General features: G+C 40.4%; 1 protein-coding gene across 1 annotated transcript; it reads left to right on the forward strand.

Annotated features, from left to right (window-relative positions):
• The first annotated feature begins 1940 nt into the window (after positions 1-1940).
• LOC144653823 (uncharacterized) lies at positions 1941-13020 on the forward strand. Its single transcript, XM_078513928.1, has 4 exons — positions 1941-4445; positions 5518-5616; positions 7634-8326; positions 10130-13020. The coding sequence occupies exons 1-4, from the start codon at positions 2132-2134 to the stop codon at positions 10819-10821; spliced, it is 3798 nt and encodes a 1265-aa protein (XP_078370054.1). The 5' UTR covers positions 1941-2131; the 3' UTR covers positions 10822-13020.
• Positions 13021-16961: the final 3941 nt, after the last annotated feature.

Here is a 16961-nt window from a genome sequence, read left to right on the forward strand (position 1 = left end):
CTTGTTGCACAAGTTGTAATATTGGCCCATTGAAAGTGTCCTTTGCCGTAGTGCCAGCTTCACATTTTAATTTGTTTTTCTACACGCTCAGGACACGTCACTGTTACGTCCGATACGAGCATTTCTACAAGCTTCTACAAAAGAGATCTGACAACAAAAAGTACTGGGTTCACACTGTGGTTCCCCGCATTGAAAAGTTTTATATATTGTCGAGATTTGACCCTAGCTAATACCATTAAACTGGTGTCTGTACTGTAAAAAAAATATCTGAGAAAATTCCGGCTTCGTGTCAGTACTAATTTTTATCACTTGAAAACTTTCTGTCTAGCGAAAAATTCCATCACTGCAAGTGACCGTTTACAACAGGGTCTGTTTACGGCTGTTTGCGTTCTTCTTTACCTGTACAGTTCTCAGTGTTACATTTCTGATACTATGCCAAGGCTATTCCAAAGATACTCGACAACTTTTGGGCAACTTTTTATCTTTTGAGCAACTTTCGAGCAACTTTTTGCAATTTATGGACCGAAGAATTCCGAAGATTGTCCGAGTGTTGTTCGAAGGTCATACGAACATTTCCGAGCATTTTTCGAACTTCTTCGAAGATTAACGAAATTTGCCAAAGATTTCAGAGAAAGTTCAGAACATGTTTCAACATTCGGATCATTCAGCATTTAAAACTTGTCAGCAAACATGACGTCATTGGTATCTTCACGATTGTTCTTAAGGAAATAAATCATGTATGAAAATGCTTAGAAAATTTACCTTCAAAGAGAAATTAGCATATGTCTGGAAAATTTTCTTCTTCAAAAGCAGACTTTTGATCTTTTCGAGCAACTTGCGAGCAACTTTTGAGCAACTTCGCGGCATTGCTAACTATGCCGTGTAATGAATGGTCGCACCTTAATTCTTTTATTGTAACACTTCTGCCATTTTGTATCTGTTCTTTCTAGTTTGTTGCATGGGCTTCCGGTATTAACCCAACCCAGTGCAAAACGGCCTCGCCCTTATTCTAAAATTGAGTTCATTTCGGGGGTTCATTTCAGGAGACGCCCGGGGACTTCCCCAGGGGGCTACCGGGTACTTCAGAAGTGCCCGACCGACCGACCGCACGTTGCGACAGTTTTGCAAATTTTAAATCGATTTATATTATTTTTAGCGGTGCACTTGAATCAATATTGTTCCACCTCTATTTTCAGATCGAGTTAATAGGGTGAATTTATCTGTGAGTGCAATATCAGAGAAACACTAGTTTAATTGAATACTTTGGCTACTTTCTGTGACATCCACTTATTTCTGAACATCAGTCGTGGCGCCAGAGAATCGGGCCGAACAAAGGCCTTGCTGACAAAATAAGAAACGATATCAAACTTTCTGAAGAGCCCTTAAAAATGCCCTTAAAATTATCTTTAATTTCCCGTAGTTCATATGACTTTACACAGCAAGGCGCAAGGAAAAATCAGCTTGTGATTTGTTTGCCGATAGCTAAACAGATTTTAAACGTGGTCATGTTGTGAACAAAGCCCTAGTTCAAAATGAATAGTTTGGGGCAATATTTACACTTCAACACCCTCAAAGCTATTTGTGTTCACCACTCTCCAGCGCTTTGTATATGCAGGGTCGCGCCTAATTGGCCAATCAAATCTCGACTTCCGAAATTAAACTTTTCAATCAAAGTGTACAATTTCTATTATCACATAAATTAACAAACCCCCAAGATGGAATAGAGCTGGTGTTAGAAAACCTTTGATTCTATTCTCATGATAAAAATATTTGTATCCGTGATGCTAATCAGCCAGCAAAGAACTAGGCTTGTTGATTTTGAACTGATTTAGCGAAGCCAAACAGTGATAATCCGCGTGTAATGCGCCTCAGGGCTGATATCTGTGCCACATCGAGGGCACTGGGCCGGAACACTAAATGACAACATTTCAAGAACATGTCACATTTTCATACATATAATGGATATCTGTTCCCTGGGGACCCGGTAGCTAGCAGCAAAACGGTCGATCCGTGTTGTATGGAATTTCGGACGTTGACAATGCAAGTCTTCTGGCTTAGCTCTACAGCGTGGAAGCATGTTTAACATTCTTTTACGAACCGTGTTGTTTTGAGGTTGAACGAGAGCTTAGTCATGGCGCGGAGTGGTGACGATCGCAGGCCGTTCTACTGCCGAGAATGGGTCTACGAAAAAATCCACGCTTGCCTGGAACGACGAAAACAACAAGAAGATACCAAGACGAAGGGAGCTTTTATTTTAGGAGGGCCAGGCTCCGGCAAAACGACAATTCTACGTGAACTTGTGTCTCCAACTGCCAAAGAAGGCGTTCAGGTGGAGTTATCGAAGAAGGTTGTGGCCCACCATTTCTGCCAAGCCCAGAATGCGCTTTCTGTTTCTGTGGCGGACTTCATTTCGAGTCTTGCAAAGCAACTTGCTGAAGCAGAAGAGCTCAAAGCGTACGCTGCCAAATTCAGCGACCCTCAAATTCAAAATCATCTCAAAAGTGAACAGTGCATTCGAAACCCAGATCGTTCGTTCAAAGAAGGGATTCTGCTTCCTCTAAATGCGCTACCTCCGCCTCAAGATATCTTTCTTGTTGTGGTAGACGCCATTGACGAGTCGTACCTACATTCTTTCGATTCCGGCGTTTCATCTGGTAGCCGCACTGTTGCCGAATTGATGGCCACACATCACGATTTACTGCCATCGTGGCTATTTCTGGTTGTGAGTGCAAGAAAGCAATCGAAAACGGTGACTAGGATGTTTACAGGATTCCGAAAGTTCACTCTAGACGATCTTCGGAAAGCACATGTGGTCAAAGATATTCAGCAGTACATTTTGAATCGCTTGGACGACGAACCGAGGTTGAGAAAACATTTGACTCGTGAAACGGCCGAAGCATTCAACCAGCTCCACATTAAAAGTAATGGCTGCCTTCTCTACCTGGAAAAATTGTTGGATGGAGTCGTAGATGAATTTTTCAGCCTGGACGAGACCCAAGACATCCCAGGAACACTATCTGGTCTGTACCTGTGGCTTTGTAACAGATTGTTCACAGAGGAGCAAGTTGAAAAGATTCGTTCAGTACTGAATGTTATATTAGCTGCTCAAAGGCCGCTAACCGATTCTGAAATGTTTCAAGCAGTCTGGACAAAAGATACTGAACTAACAACAGAAAGCTTCTTGGAAACTCTTGACCTGATGTCACACCATATCCTTACTGATAATAATGGCGCAAAGAGTATTTCGCATCTATCTTTTGCAGAGTGGCTTTTAGACGTGAAGCACTGCACTCCAAAGTTTCTATGCAATCCGGCAGATGGGCACGCAATGTTAGCCTTGCATTACACGCAACTCTCTCAAAGACAACAACTGGCGCATCCACACCAACTTGCATTTCATTTAAGTCGGGCATCTTTCAGAGAGTTTTTCACGCAAGACCATCTTGCATTGTGGCTTCTCTGGAGTGGAACACAAATCACAGACATCCAGCTTAACACGGATGCACTGAACCAAGAGGTCGCACAACTTTTGCTTGATGCTGGTGCTAAAGTTAACGAACTTGAGGAACAAGCTTCTCTACTTCCGTTTGCACCAGAGACAGAGGATTCTATCAAGGCCTTACTAGAAAAGGGAACGTCTGTGGATCGTGTTGACAGTGCTGGTCGAACATTGTTATGCAATGCCGCATTTAATGGAAATGTTGACGTAGTACGGCTTCTAATTAAACATGGTGCAAATGTTAATTTCTCAGACACTTCCGGGCAGTCACCGTTAATGCTAGCATCAAGACAAGGACACAGTGAAATTGTGTACCTTCTTGTGAACTGTGGTGCGACAGTAGATCATTGTGCTGATGATGGATGCACCGCGTTAAGGGCGGCAGCCTCGGGAGGGCACTCTGACGTTGTGTCAATTCTGCTGGATCACTCAGCTCAAGTAGATTTGGCTGATGACGATAAACGCACTGCTATGCGTGGAGCTTCGTGGGGTGGACACAGTGATGTTGTTTTGCAGCTCCTCCAGCGTGGAGCTGATCCAAATCTTGCTGACAAAGAGGGACGGACAGCACTTATAGCTGCTGCTTACATGGGTCATAAGAAAGTTGTAGAAATACTGCTTGATCACAAAGCAGAAATCAATCACCCAGACAATGACGGCAGAACTGCTTTAGCTGTGACTGTTCTTTGTGTTTCGGCAAGTGAGAATCATGAAGCTGTTGTCGATCTTCTTCTAAACCGTGGTGCCGAGGTAGACCATCCTGATTTTGATGGCATTACACCTCTTTGTGTTTCGGCTCTCGAGGGTTACTACAATGTTGCAAAGTTGCTAATAAAAGCAGGGGCAGACACTGGCCATTGGGACAGAAATGGACGGACACCTCTGTTTGCGGCGGCAGCTAGTGGTCATTGTGACATTGTTGATTTGCTTCTGGCAACAGCAGAAGGTTTGTATGTTACAATAACTTTAAATGATGAGATAAATTTTGTCTTGTAATGTACCGTATTTTCTCGATTAAACGCCGGGTACCGAATAAACGCTGGGTCTCCGAAGTGGACTTGAAAGTAAGCCCCTCAGCTACGTATTTCGGGTGTAATAAGCTTTAGGTATATTAGCATGACACATGTTTGCCAAAAATAATGAATAAAAACCGTTGCATTATGAAAACCGGGCTCGAATAAACTGCAAGAGTCAAATAAACGCCGGGTCTACCAGCCTAAGTTTGTAATAAACGCCGGGGGCGTTAAATCGAGAGAATACGGTACATGTATGGAAAATATAATTTCATTTTGACTTTCATTGCTATTAGCCGGCAAAGGTTTTTTGTTCAGAAAATTGAAGAGAAGTCAATACTGTCAATAAATGTAATCAATGCACTGTCCTTTAGTTGATGTTTTTATATTATCCTTACTTACCTGTATAATGTATTAAGGAGAATTGCACCCAGTTTTAAAGGGAATATGTCACCAGGATTTCGCAGATTTTTGGTCTAAACTGTTCTGAAATACGGTAAGTGGTAGGCAACTCAACCTTAAAAAATCTTTGAACATCTAGAGGATAGAAATCAAGTTATGGCTATAAACATCGATATTTCGAGGACGCACAGAAACAACTTGAAAACGTTTGCCTAAGTTTTTCATATTGCAATCCGTTTCCATCTTTGCCATCCGCAGCCAAAGATGCTTTTTAACAGTTTCAGTGCTCTAATTTAGCAATTTTTAATAAATTAAAATGACAATTATTTTTAGGTTTCCCGCGATTCAAATGTAAATTTTGGTGGTTCAAAAATCAGTTAAATTCCGTGACATAGACCCTTTAATGAAGCCACTGTATTAATGGAGCCGAAATAATTGTGGAATTGCACGCATTTAAGGTATCCTTCTGATGAACAGTTGTGCCAATTAGATATTTACCTAAGCGCCATTACGTTCATGGTCTGTCCCCTTAGAAATGTATTGAGGAGAAATTTGATGTTGATCAGTTTGGAGAATAAGAAAGAATGTCATGTTTTATTTCAGATGGTAAACCAGATCCTTCTGCCTGGGCATCACCCAAGTTTTCAATGTTCCGCGCTGACCACAGTGGCTGGAACCCATTGATGGTGGCTGCAAATCAAGGTAGTGTAACATTTCCTTAAAAATAGAGATGCTGCAGGGTTGGAAACTAAAATTTCGGAGCACTCGCCATCTGGGCGAGTGACCTTCAAATTGCACTCGCCCAGATCAGTTTTCACTCGCCCAAGATCCTAAAGAGAAAATTTAGTCCCCCTCTGCCCACTTATAAAATGTACAACTTAAATTTTTAATCATGTTTTATCACGCTTTGCTACCGTGGTGGTCGATCGCGATACAGACTGAAATTTATTTCTTTAACGAAAAATCGACAAAAATAGACCTTACTCCACGACAAAAACACGAGCACACTTACTTCAAAAGTTGAAATGTAGTTTTATTTGATACGTATTCTTAATTCCTGTAGTTTGTGTTGAAACTGTACAGAAAAAGAGGCGGGAAAATAGCCATCTTGCCTTGTTTCGCGGCTCGGTGGACGAGTCAGTTTATTTATGACCAGAGGTATTACTTTCTATAAGCAAGTCCATCATGTAAAAATCACCAAACGGAAGCCATTTTTGTCTGTTTACGAACGCAAACACAACCTTGCCTGCCTTGTCGGAGATTTCAAAATGTTGGAAAGCTATTGGCTTGTAGATAGAGTAGATTATTGTAAAGTGGAAAGTAAAAGGTAACTCTTATTTTGAATAATTTATTGAAAATCATACTCGCCAAACCGGGCGAGTGATCCGTGATTTGTACTCGCCCGACTGTTTTCACACTCGCCTGGGTGAGTGGGCGAGTGCTAATAGCTCTTATTGCAGTTCCCAGTGGGTTGACACATATACGAGGCTTAAGAGTCATTCTGCATTGTTTTAACCGATGTGTTGACCCTTTCGCCTCGTTCGCATACCTTCTCAACAAAAGAATATATTATCGCAGGCTCAACTACAATAACAGCTATTTCCAACCCTGTGCTGCTTTACTTCGATGTTGGCCAACTATATATCCATGGCTTCCGAGTATTTTCTGTTATCTGGGTCCGTACGGATAATGAATAAACCTGAAAAGTCATGGAATTTTAGAATTTCATTTTCCAGGCTCGGAAAGTCATGGAATTTAAAGTGTGGGTCATGGAAAGTCATGGAAGATGGTATAGATTGTGCAAAATAAATTAGGCAGGTTATTTTTTTTTTTTGAAGAAAAGGGTAAAAACTTACCTGAAATCAAGAAAATTTTTGAAAATTTCCAAGAAATTGGAAAAAAATTCAGAGCTAGCTCCTGGGGGGGGGGGGGGGGTACTCGAAAAAGTTTTGTACGGGGAGGCTCCGCCCGGAGATCTAACCCCTTACCCTTTTATATACCATTTTGATAGAAAAGGTACCCCTTTTGTATACCTTTTATTTTATTGCCCCTTTTATATACCTACACGACATAACATTTACTTAAAACGGGAAGTTTTCTTGTCATTTTTATGTAGCGCTTAATAAATTAAGACGATACAGCCAAAAGTTCCGTCTGCTCGAAATATTTAATGTAAAGGCCTTTTAAAATATTATTATGGCAGATTTCCCTACCCTTTCATATACCTAAACTTCTGAAATCCCTACCCTTTTATATACCCGGAGCTTGAAAAATTACCCCTTTCGGGCGGAGCCTCCCCGTATAGGCCATTATAGGGAGTACCCCCCCCCCCAGGGGCTAGCTCATGACGTGGGTTCCAATGTGTTGCTTCATAGCTCATAAGTTGGTACACATGAGTCATCGCACCAGTATCGCAGTACCTGAATTTTTTTTCAGGTCTTCCCCCAAATTCTTAAATTGGTGGGCTCGCCTTTGCTTGTTTTTTGTTGTCATTTTACACCATTCACTTAGAATTTATGAAGAAGTAACTTTCATATAATGTATAGTTTGTGTGCACATCAAAAGTTCAAATCAAAAAATGTTTCTTGACAGCAAAAGGACCAAATCTTCAATCAGGAGCAAATAGAGTTATTAGCAAGGGTAAAAGGTTGCGAAAGAACATGTCAACACTTTGGATAGTGTGTAATTTAAACATTATTTTTTTTATTTTGTTTTACAGGTCACAAAGACGCAGTCGTGTCACTGCTAGGAGCAAACCTTGACATCAATGCACTTGATCCAGATGGAAGGTCTGCACTGATGTTAGCAGCACAGGAAGGTCATGTTGATGTAGTGTCGGCACTTATTGAGCATGGTTTACCTATTGAACAGGCATCCTCTGACGGACGCACAGCACTTCATTTTTCAGCCATTGAAGGACACGAGGCGTGTGTCCAACACCTGGTCAGTCTTGGAGCAGACGTCAATCACCAGGACAGTCTTGGACGGACACCTCTCTTTGCCGTGTCCATTGAAGAGAACAAGCAGATGGTTGAACTTTTGTTAGATCTCGGAGGTTTTGTTGACAGCAAGGACATGGAAGGAAGGACTCCGCTTCAGGCGGTAGCATGGAAGGGTGCTTACGAGTTAGTGGAGCTTTTCCTTGACAGAGGTGCAGAAATAAATCATGCCGATTGTGAAGGACGCACTGCTTTGATGTCAGCGGCATGGAAGGGTCACGTCTCTACAGTACAGTTGTTGATTCAGAAAGGTGCAAAAGTTGACAAGACATCACAGGAAGGTGCCACTGCACTTTGTATTGCATCTCAGGAAGGGCATGACGAAGTTGTACAGATTTTGCTTGAGCATGATGCTAACATGAATCATGCCGACAAGCTCGGAAGAACTCCAATGCAAGTTGCTTATGAAGCTGGTAAGTACCTATGAAAAGTCTTAGTGATCTTGAAAATATTGTCGTGTGTACCACAGACCTTGTAGTAAATAATAAAGATGGTAGATTTTTTTTTTTAAGCTCGGTGATAAATAGTGAAGAATATTATTCTACGTGACACGAGCGTGGGACAAAGAAAAAATCTGAGTCCCCGACGGGAATCGAACCCATGGCCTTCCAGAATACCGGTTGGGCGCTCTAACCAACTGAGCTACGTGAGACTCACTGTGAGCTGGGCCATGGGCTCTGGGAGACCATGGGTTCGATTCCCGTCGGGGACTCAGATTTTTTCTTTGTCCCACGCTCGTGTCATGTAGAATAATATTCTTCACTATTTATCACCGAGCTTAAAATCTACCATCTTTATTATTTACTACAAATTTGATGATTTCGACATTGCTGATCCTAGCAGTATGCAGGACGCGTGTCACATATCAACCTAGTAAATGGCCCAGCTCACAGCGAGTCTCACGTAGCTCAGTTGGTTAGAGCGCCCAACCGGTATTCTGGGAGGCCATGGGTTCGATTCCCGTCGGGGACTCAGATTTTTTCTTTGTCCCACGCTTGTGTCATGTAGAATAATATTCTTCACCACAGACCTTTTTACCGACATGACAGCCATTTTGAAATCTATTGTTTGAAATAGCTATTATGGGATGCCCAGGGGGCCAAATACATATTAACATGCCCCCTGAACATAATGCCTTTTAAAACAATAAAAATGGGCACTGTATTGGTAAAAGGTTGATTACCTTGTAATATAGCTTTTGAGTTACCTTATTATAGGAATATAACAAAGCATTTTAACAACGCGAACGAAATGTACGCATAATAAAATTAATGCGAATTGTCGAAAATTCATGTTAACATGCATTTAATTAACGCGAATTATCGTGTGGTGTGTGCTTACATGCAGTTAATTAACGCGAATTTGATGCGTAGTAATTTTTATTGCAACCTGCGCTATTTCAAAGACAAAACAACAACGTCCAACAACAGAACTTGAGGCCGGTATAATTCTGATAAACCATAGTGATACACAACAGAGATACTTAAACAGACCAAATAGTGACTAATATTAAATGAATGGATCCAGGGATGGAATACATCCCATCCTTGCGCTTTCCACTGCCTCTGTTATTCCTGCAGCTTTGACGGAGAAGTAAATGTCGGTTAAACATAACTTTTCCGGAAATAAAGGTGTCTTTTAATAACAATGCTGGAAAATAGTGTGATTTTAATTAACAATGATGTAAATTACTTGGTACATGAAATTAACGGGAATTTTTGAAATTCATGTTAATTACATGTATCGTTAATTTCCTATAATAAGGTAAGTTGGATATCTGTATGTTGTTTTTCCTATTGCAAAGCCATTATTAGTTCTTGATTGACAAGGCTTTGCTTTATTTGATTTCTTTCTTTTTTTTGTGGGGGGGGGGGTGGCTTTGAATTTTTTAAAAAAAATTCTATGGCACTGGGTGATGTGAATAAACTAGTTTTCAACCCCCCCCCCTCCATTCTGATCACCATATCAAGCATTGTAAAAGCTGTTAATCATAACTCCCCCCCCCCCAAAAAAAAAAGAATGCTGGCAAAAATTTATGACCTTCCCCTCCCTCAAAAAATACCAGAAAAACCTGTTGTACCTCCCCATAGTCCTTTGCACCTCCTCAAGTGCACATCAAAATGTCAAATGAAGTCAAAATGCCAAACAGATTGAATCAAAAGCTTTAATGGATGCCATTGTTGTAAACTATTGTCTTTGTTTCTCTGTATTGCCAGGTCATACAAGAGTAACAAAAGTCCTGGAAGCGTTCAGTGTGATGAGAATGAATGATGGAAACTTCACCAGTACCTTGAAGAGGAAGCTGTCGTCAGCGCAATCAGAGAGCGGCAGTACAGTGTCAAACAGTAGCCTTACAGAAAAGCCTCAAAGATCAGACAGCGTCTCCTCTTCAAACAGCTCTGAATCTCCTGCTGCCTCAAGAAAGGAGCTTGGAGTACCAGGTTCGACGCATCAGCTTGGACCAAATGGAGAAATTTTAGAAGAAAGGCGCTACTCTGCCAGTTTTCGTGATTTACATTCTGTTCAACCGATCAAGGAGCCATGGAATTCAGCCTGCCCACCATACACGTCAGAATTGGACGTATTGAAACCACCCCCTTACACAGAAAAGCCTGTTAGGACATCCCTTGTTGAAGACGATGTGGTTGCAAGCAAGCCGTCTCCAAGAGGTAAACACAAGCAGTTTTCCTTGCTTCACAAGATGAAGCAGAAAGGGAAAAGTGCATTCACTTCCAGTGGTTCTCATGGTCAAGAGAAACGTGGAAAGGTGACAGGCAAACGTGGGTTTTTCTCTGGCATCAAGCAGCTAGGTGCAAGTTCATCTTATAGTGCTAGTTCATCGAAATCAAGAGAAGGAAAAACGGCAAACTCAAAAGGCTCAAATGAGTCTTTAGAAACAAAGATATAATTTTTATGACTCTGTGGACTTAAAAAAAATTTTGAATTTCCTAGCTTGGCCTAGTGTGTAAAAACAAAGCTTATGTACCGAATTACGATAACCAAGGTTCACTGTATTGAGCCTTTTCTGGGCATCACTCCTTAGCTCATAGGGGAGCTCGGAAAGCTTGGCTTTTTCAGATTATAAGTTGACTGCACAATGAGTGACCATGGTGAGAATTTGATTGATTGGAAGAGCATTTCATAATACAGAATTTTCAATAGTAGTAGTTAAAAATATTTAATACAATAGAAACCCTACATAAAGTTTATTCTTTGGGGTAAATAGTCATAGGTCTTGTTCTGGACCCACACATTTTCACTGCATAATTTTTATAATCAAACAAAAGAGACATCCCATAACAGAATAACTTACATGTAGTTAGGTTTCCTATAGCTGTTGACTCTTATCGATGTTCAACGGAATCTTGGTTTGTCAATGGTAACCACTGAATTTAAAGGCAGTTTCAATTTTTAATACTTCAATCATAAACCTGTTTTCTATTTTTTGTGAAAAAGGCTTCATACTGTAACCTGGGTCAGTTGTTGTATTCTTACTAAAAATTTAAGCCAAAAACATTTAGTGCTGTTCCATTAGATGTTGTGTTGTGCATCTTGTTTCAACAATTTTGACATGTGATAAGCAATGCACAAAGGCAAAAGGTAATAATTTTTTTCCTGGGAGATTCTAATATTTCAGAAATCCAAGTACATATATATGCAGGTTGTGTCAAAGTTATATGAAGATAGTCATAAAAGATAATTTTAAATATTCATACCCCAACTCTGTTACAGTTTTTGTAAACACAAGGGTAGCGTTAACAAGTTTTTGCTGAGATTTCTCAAGCGTTTTGCATGTTAGACCATGGAATTTTGATCTGGAAACTGCTTTTTTATGAACAAATATTTGACTTCAAACTAATGTTCGACTTTTCATAACTGATGCAAAAGGAAACTGCTGTGCATGCGCTGCCAGGGTTTAAAATGCCTGAAAGAAGATATTAAGATTGTGAGATTGTTATTACTAAGTCACTGTGCTATGCTACTGTTTTAATTTAGAGTTTGCAAAACGTTCATTATCAACATCTGTTAGACTGAATTGCAGCCGCAACTGCATTAGCAACATTGGTAATAAGCTATTTCCGAGTTATCCTTTGCCTAAGTTTCAAAACAAGTCTATGTGCGAAACCATTCATATGAAAATGAGTTTCATTTACAGGTCCAATTTCATGCAAATCAAACTCATTTTCATTTGAATGGTTTTGCACATAGACTTGATTTGAAACAGAGGCAGAGGGTGGTAATGACCGGTTAAAGAATGTCATTTCATAACCACAAGACTACCAGAAATTGATTCTACTGGATAAGTCAAGTGGAGATGCCAAGGTTCTGCTAGTTTGAAAAAAAATTCAGAATATCTGTTAGTTGTTTAGAGTATCCAACAGGCATATATTTACATATCAAAGGTGTTGACTATTTTTCTAAAATCTGTTGTGGCGATGGAATTGAAAAGTATATAGTTAATACAAATGGCAACAGTGACTTTGATACAGCGTTAATTTTGTTATCAACGTTCATATTTAAAACATATTTCACGTTATATGATATTATTATATGCAATTTGTTAATGAAAAATATTGAATATCAGAGCAGCAAAAGCTTATATATATATTTGCTGGTATAGTTTGCATTGTAATTTGCTCAGAAAATGGTGTTTAAAAATTTAATTACTGATATTTTTAGGAACATATGATGTTTGTATAAAATTGTTTTTCAAGACAGGTTGAAGCTATACTAGTTTAGGTCTTGAAATATTTTTAGATTGATTCTAGGGTGGGTATTACCCACAATTAAGTTGCTTTTTTGCCAATGAAAGGTCATTAATTAATTGTGTGCAGAAGTAGTGTTAGAAAAAGTCATGACATATATGAAATTGAAATAATGAATTTAAACTTGTATCAATGTATAACTGAGAAACATTTTTACATGATAGGTAGCTAGTTTCTTTTCGCCAGATAAGGCCATTAAAATATTGTTTTCTATTGTGTTAGAACTCTAGCAATAAAATGTTATCCCTGCATAGACTGTCCACAGCCCTCTATTTTTTCGTGTTTTTTCGATCGATGAGCGCGCGGTGAGAACGGCGAAAGAACTGGACGCCAGCGCAAAACGGAAGAAGCAAGGGGGTGGGAGGCGAAAAATCGAGAGGCTGTGGACAGTCTAATCCCTGCACGACTCTCTTTGTCACTTGCCCCCAGCACAACCTCCGTCGTTAGTACCATTCATCTCTTTTTGCGTCTTCTTCCCATTGTATTCTTTGTTCCTCTTCCCTTCTCCATTCCTCCTCTTGCTCCTCTTGTCTTCTCCTTTCTTCTTCCTGTTCACGTTTTTCCCTTTCCTTTTCCTCTTCTCGCCTTCTCCATTCCCTTTCGTCATCTTGCCTTCTCGTTTCCTCTTCCTCCTCCCGTCTTCTCTTTCCCTCCCCCCCCCTTCCATCTTGTCCTTTCCTCCTGATCCTCATCCTCCCGTCTTCTCCAATAGTCGTAATCCCCCTGCTATAAATTATCAACAGTCAGATTGAGAAGCTCCATGCGGGGATCCAGACCGGTTTCCACCGTTTTACGGAAATCGGTCAATCTCGCTAACACTTTTCAGGGAAAGCGTGCACCCCCCCCCCCCCCCCCCCACTCAGAAAACGGTCACCAGTTTTCCTGGATTCCAGTAACTCCCACTTTAGACTTTCTATTTAGAGCGCCAATCATAAAAGACACGGACAATCCAGTGAACCAATCAAAACTCGAAGCAAATACCTGTAACCGGCACGAAGCGCGGGAAAACGTGCGCGAGCGAGTCACGATTGGTTTTGGTTTTAGTTCTGATTGGCTGAGAAAGTAACGCGAGATTTTAAAGCCAAAAGAGCGGTTTTCACAAATAATAACTTTATTTAAATGTCAAAAAAGAATAGCAGTGCAACCACTAATTGGGGACACCTACGCTTAAGTTTAAAAAAGCTACCTATTAACGTTTATTTATGTGTTAGTCAGCAACAGGAAAGAGTTATAGCTTGGGGAAAATTTTCTCGAAATTCCAAAGTCGTATGGCGCGTGAAGTGTCGTTCCTGGTGTCTTTGGATCATGAGAAATGGTCGCTTATCGGAGGTAAAAAAACTTCAAATCATCACCCTAAAAGTGATTGCGATCGCCTACGAGATTTTTTCGATCGATGAGCGCTGGAAAAGAACGGCGAGAAATTGGACGCCAGCGCAAAACGGGAGGCGCGAGTGGGTCGGAGGCGTGGTTTGTGTTTTTTCTTTTTTTGCTATTTTGAAAAGTGGACGCCTAATAAGCGGTGGCTTACGACAGGGTGGTAAAGCGTGGGGGGAGGGGGGGGGGGTGCCAATCACGAATAACAGATCTTTTCCCCCATCAAATCACGAATCACGCATATATTTTAGGTAAATTCACGAATTTGAAGTAGCTGGCTGGAGTTCTGGCTAGCCTCTGTCTCTAGGAAATATAGAATTCTGACTGCTCGCTGCTATTGTTGTTAGAGGGTTTTGTATATTCTGTGGCAACTTGCTGAGTTTAATGCTAAAGAATGTTTATCGATTTTATTTCTCTTTATCTTTAAGTGATTTATAAACCTTTAGTAAACTGTTTTCACGAAAATTCTCATTGAATTCACGAATCTTGGACTTGAAGATCGGAAGATCACACGTCTAGCTTGCTAGGCCATCTGTTTATAACGTCGAGCTCTTTTTTTACGTGGAACAGACTACAGCCGTAATTGAAGGATTCGAAAAAGTAAGGTTCATTTTGTGAAAAGTTGAGCATGCAAAATGCTGTTCTGAGATAAGCTATCGAGTCTTAAAAAACTCATAAGAAAATACAGAAATTAATGTTTAATGAGTGTCTTTATATCTAATAAAGACACGGCTTAACTTTACGTCCAATTTTCTAGGCCAAAATAACCCCAAATCTAAATATTAGTGCAAGAATGAGTTGATCAGTCTACATTAGAAGATTTTTAAGCCGTTCAGTGTTTTATCAAGTTTAACACTCGGCTGCGCCTCGGTTTTAAAACACTACTGCTCATTTTTTAAACATTACATAATGAATACTTTTACGTGTGTGCTGAGTGTGTTCATTGTGTGCGACGAGGAGTTATCGGTGTTTATAAAAGAGGTACATCATTTTTATCGATTTCAGTTTAAAAGCGTATAGCGTAGGGTAAAATAAGTTTAATTTGTGTTGGCATAACTGCGGTTATATACGGGAAATCTCGCTGTAAAGTTATCCCAAAATGAAGCTTTTTACATCGCATGACAATATCTTAAAATGGCTCGTTGTTTGATATTCATACAAACAATCCTCTGCGAATTATCTTCATTTACTATGGATCGCCAGTCCCTGACTTGAAACCCCCAGGGGAAGAGAAGGAGAGATCGCCCCAAAAACAGCTGGCGACGCGACACGGATGCAGAGCTAAGTTAATGGGTTTCACCTGGAAGGAAGCTGTGCGAAAAGCCCAAAGTCGAGCTCGCTGGCGAGGTGTTGTCAATGGCCAATGCTCCACCTGGAGCGATGGGCCTAAGTAAGTAAGTAAGTACTGTGGATCGAACCTGGGAACGGGAGGCAGGGAGGCAGCGTGGCCGAGGGAGGCAGCGTGACCGAGTGGTTAGAGCGCCGGACTTGACATGTAGGAAAAATGGTGTCTCTTTTTCTCAGAAATTTTCGTAGAAGAGGACAACCTCTCGCGGCGTAGCCAAGCTTTCGGATTGTCTGCACAGTACCCCTTCCGAAATTTTCAGTATTTTTAATTGAATGAAAAATGCCCCAAATCCCAGTGAGAAACCCGGTGTTGCAATATTAAGGTGGCTCGCCTGGATTTTTCAACTGAATCAATCTCGTATTCGGAAACAGCTAATACTTTACTGGTGATGCTCTGTTGATTTTAATAAAGAAATAAATTCGAGTGGTCTTTCTTACAGTCTATAAAAAGAAGACAAAATACTCAATTCGCAGAACATATTACGAATAACAATCTGCATTAATGATTGCAGTGCGTGCTTTTATCGCGGCAAAAAAAAATCTCTGAAATTTTGCATTTTCACATATTTTCCAAAGCTACGAGATATGAATTTTAAACGCGTACATAAAGATGCGTAACATTCCCTATTAATAATTGGAGTGCGTGCTTTTCTTGTAACATTTTTGAAGTGATTCAGGGCATACAATTTTCACAAAAATTTCCAAAAAATTCTTCAATGTATTCTATTTGAATCGAACATATTTCTCGAGCTCATGGCTGCGAGGAATGAATTTTAATCGCGTATATAAAGAAGTGTCAAGCCGACTCATCCATAATTTTACTGTTGGTTCGTCAAAGTACACGTACTGTACTGTGAGGTGAACGGCGGACTTCTTCCTCCATGTGCTTCGTTAAGATAAGTCCACGGTTTATGTCTTCTTTGTATCAGTGTAAACTTGTTCATTAACCTACAGCTTTAGTTTTTGAAATTTCGCTATCCTTTCAATTTTGAACCGAGTTGCTCATCGGCCACGCCGCGGAAAACTGTTCAGCTTACAAGTTGTTGAAAATCTTAGCTTATACTGGATCACTAAACACTTTTATTCTTGTGAGTACAGTTATTGCATGATTCTGTTCAGCAGTCAAGCGCACTGTTGTTCTTTCACACTTTTTCGGTTGGTTTGCAGTTTGTTGCGTTCCTTTCGAAGCGCCGCCATATTCAGTTATTGTAAATTTCAGTTTCACAAAACGAAACTCTATTAGTTTCAAACACCTTGTTAGCAGTCGTTCTTACAGGCTGAGAGTTATAACGAGCGAGCGCGTATATAGAATTTGTTAATGTGATGTTGGTGTATTTTTTGTTGTTCGCTTTTACGCAGGGAATGAGTTGAGAAGAAATGTTGCACAGCCATTCTGGTTCTTGGCTTCAGGGTCGACTGATCATCAGTTCCTTTGTGGACTTTACGCTGTCAAGCCACAACGCACCAGTCCTTGTTTCAGAAGAGTTCAGAAAGGCAAGGTTTGTTTGAGAACTTTTTAAACTGTTGAAGTCAAAAACTAAGTGTCGGCTGCAGAACCTCC

Source organism: Oculina patagonica, chromosome 5, assembly GCF_052425735.1.
Source record: "Oculina patagonica isolate OP01 chromosome 5, crgOcupat, whole genome shotgun sequence".
NCBI classification, from domain to species: Eukaryota; Metazoa; Cnidaria; class Anthozoa; order Scleractinia; family Oculinidae; genus Oculina; species Oculina patagonica.

Coding starts and splice junctions, on each gene's coding strand:
- LOC144653823 (XM_078513928.1), top strand. CDS start 2,132: ATGGCGCGGAGTGGTGACGATCGCAGGCCGTTCTACTGCCGAGAATGG. Junction 4,446..5,517: donor GCTTCTGGCAACAGCAGAAG/GTTTGTATGTTA, acceptor GTTTTATTTCAG/ATGGTAAACCAGATCCTTCT. Junction 5,617..7,633: donor GATGGTGGCTGCAAATCAAG/GTAGTGTAACAT, acceptor TTTGTTTTACAG/GTCACAAAGACGCAGTCGTG.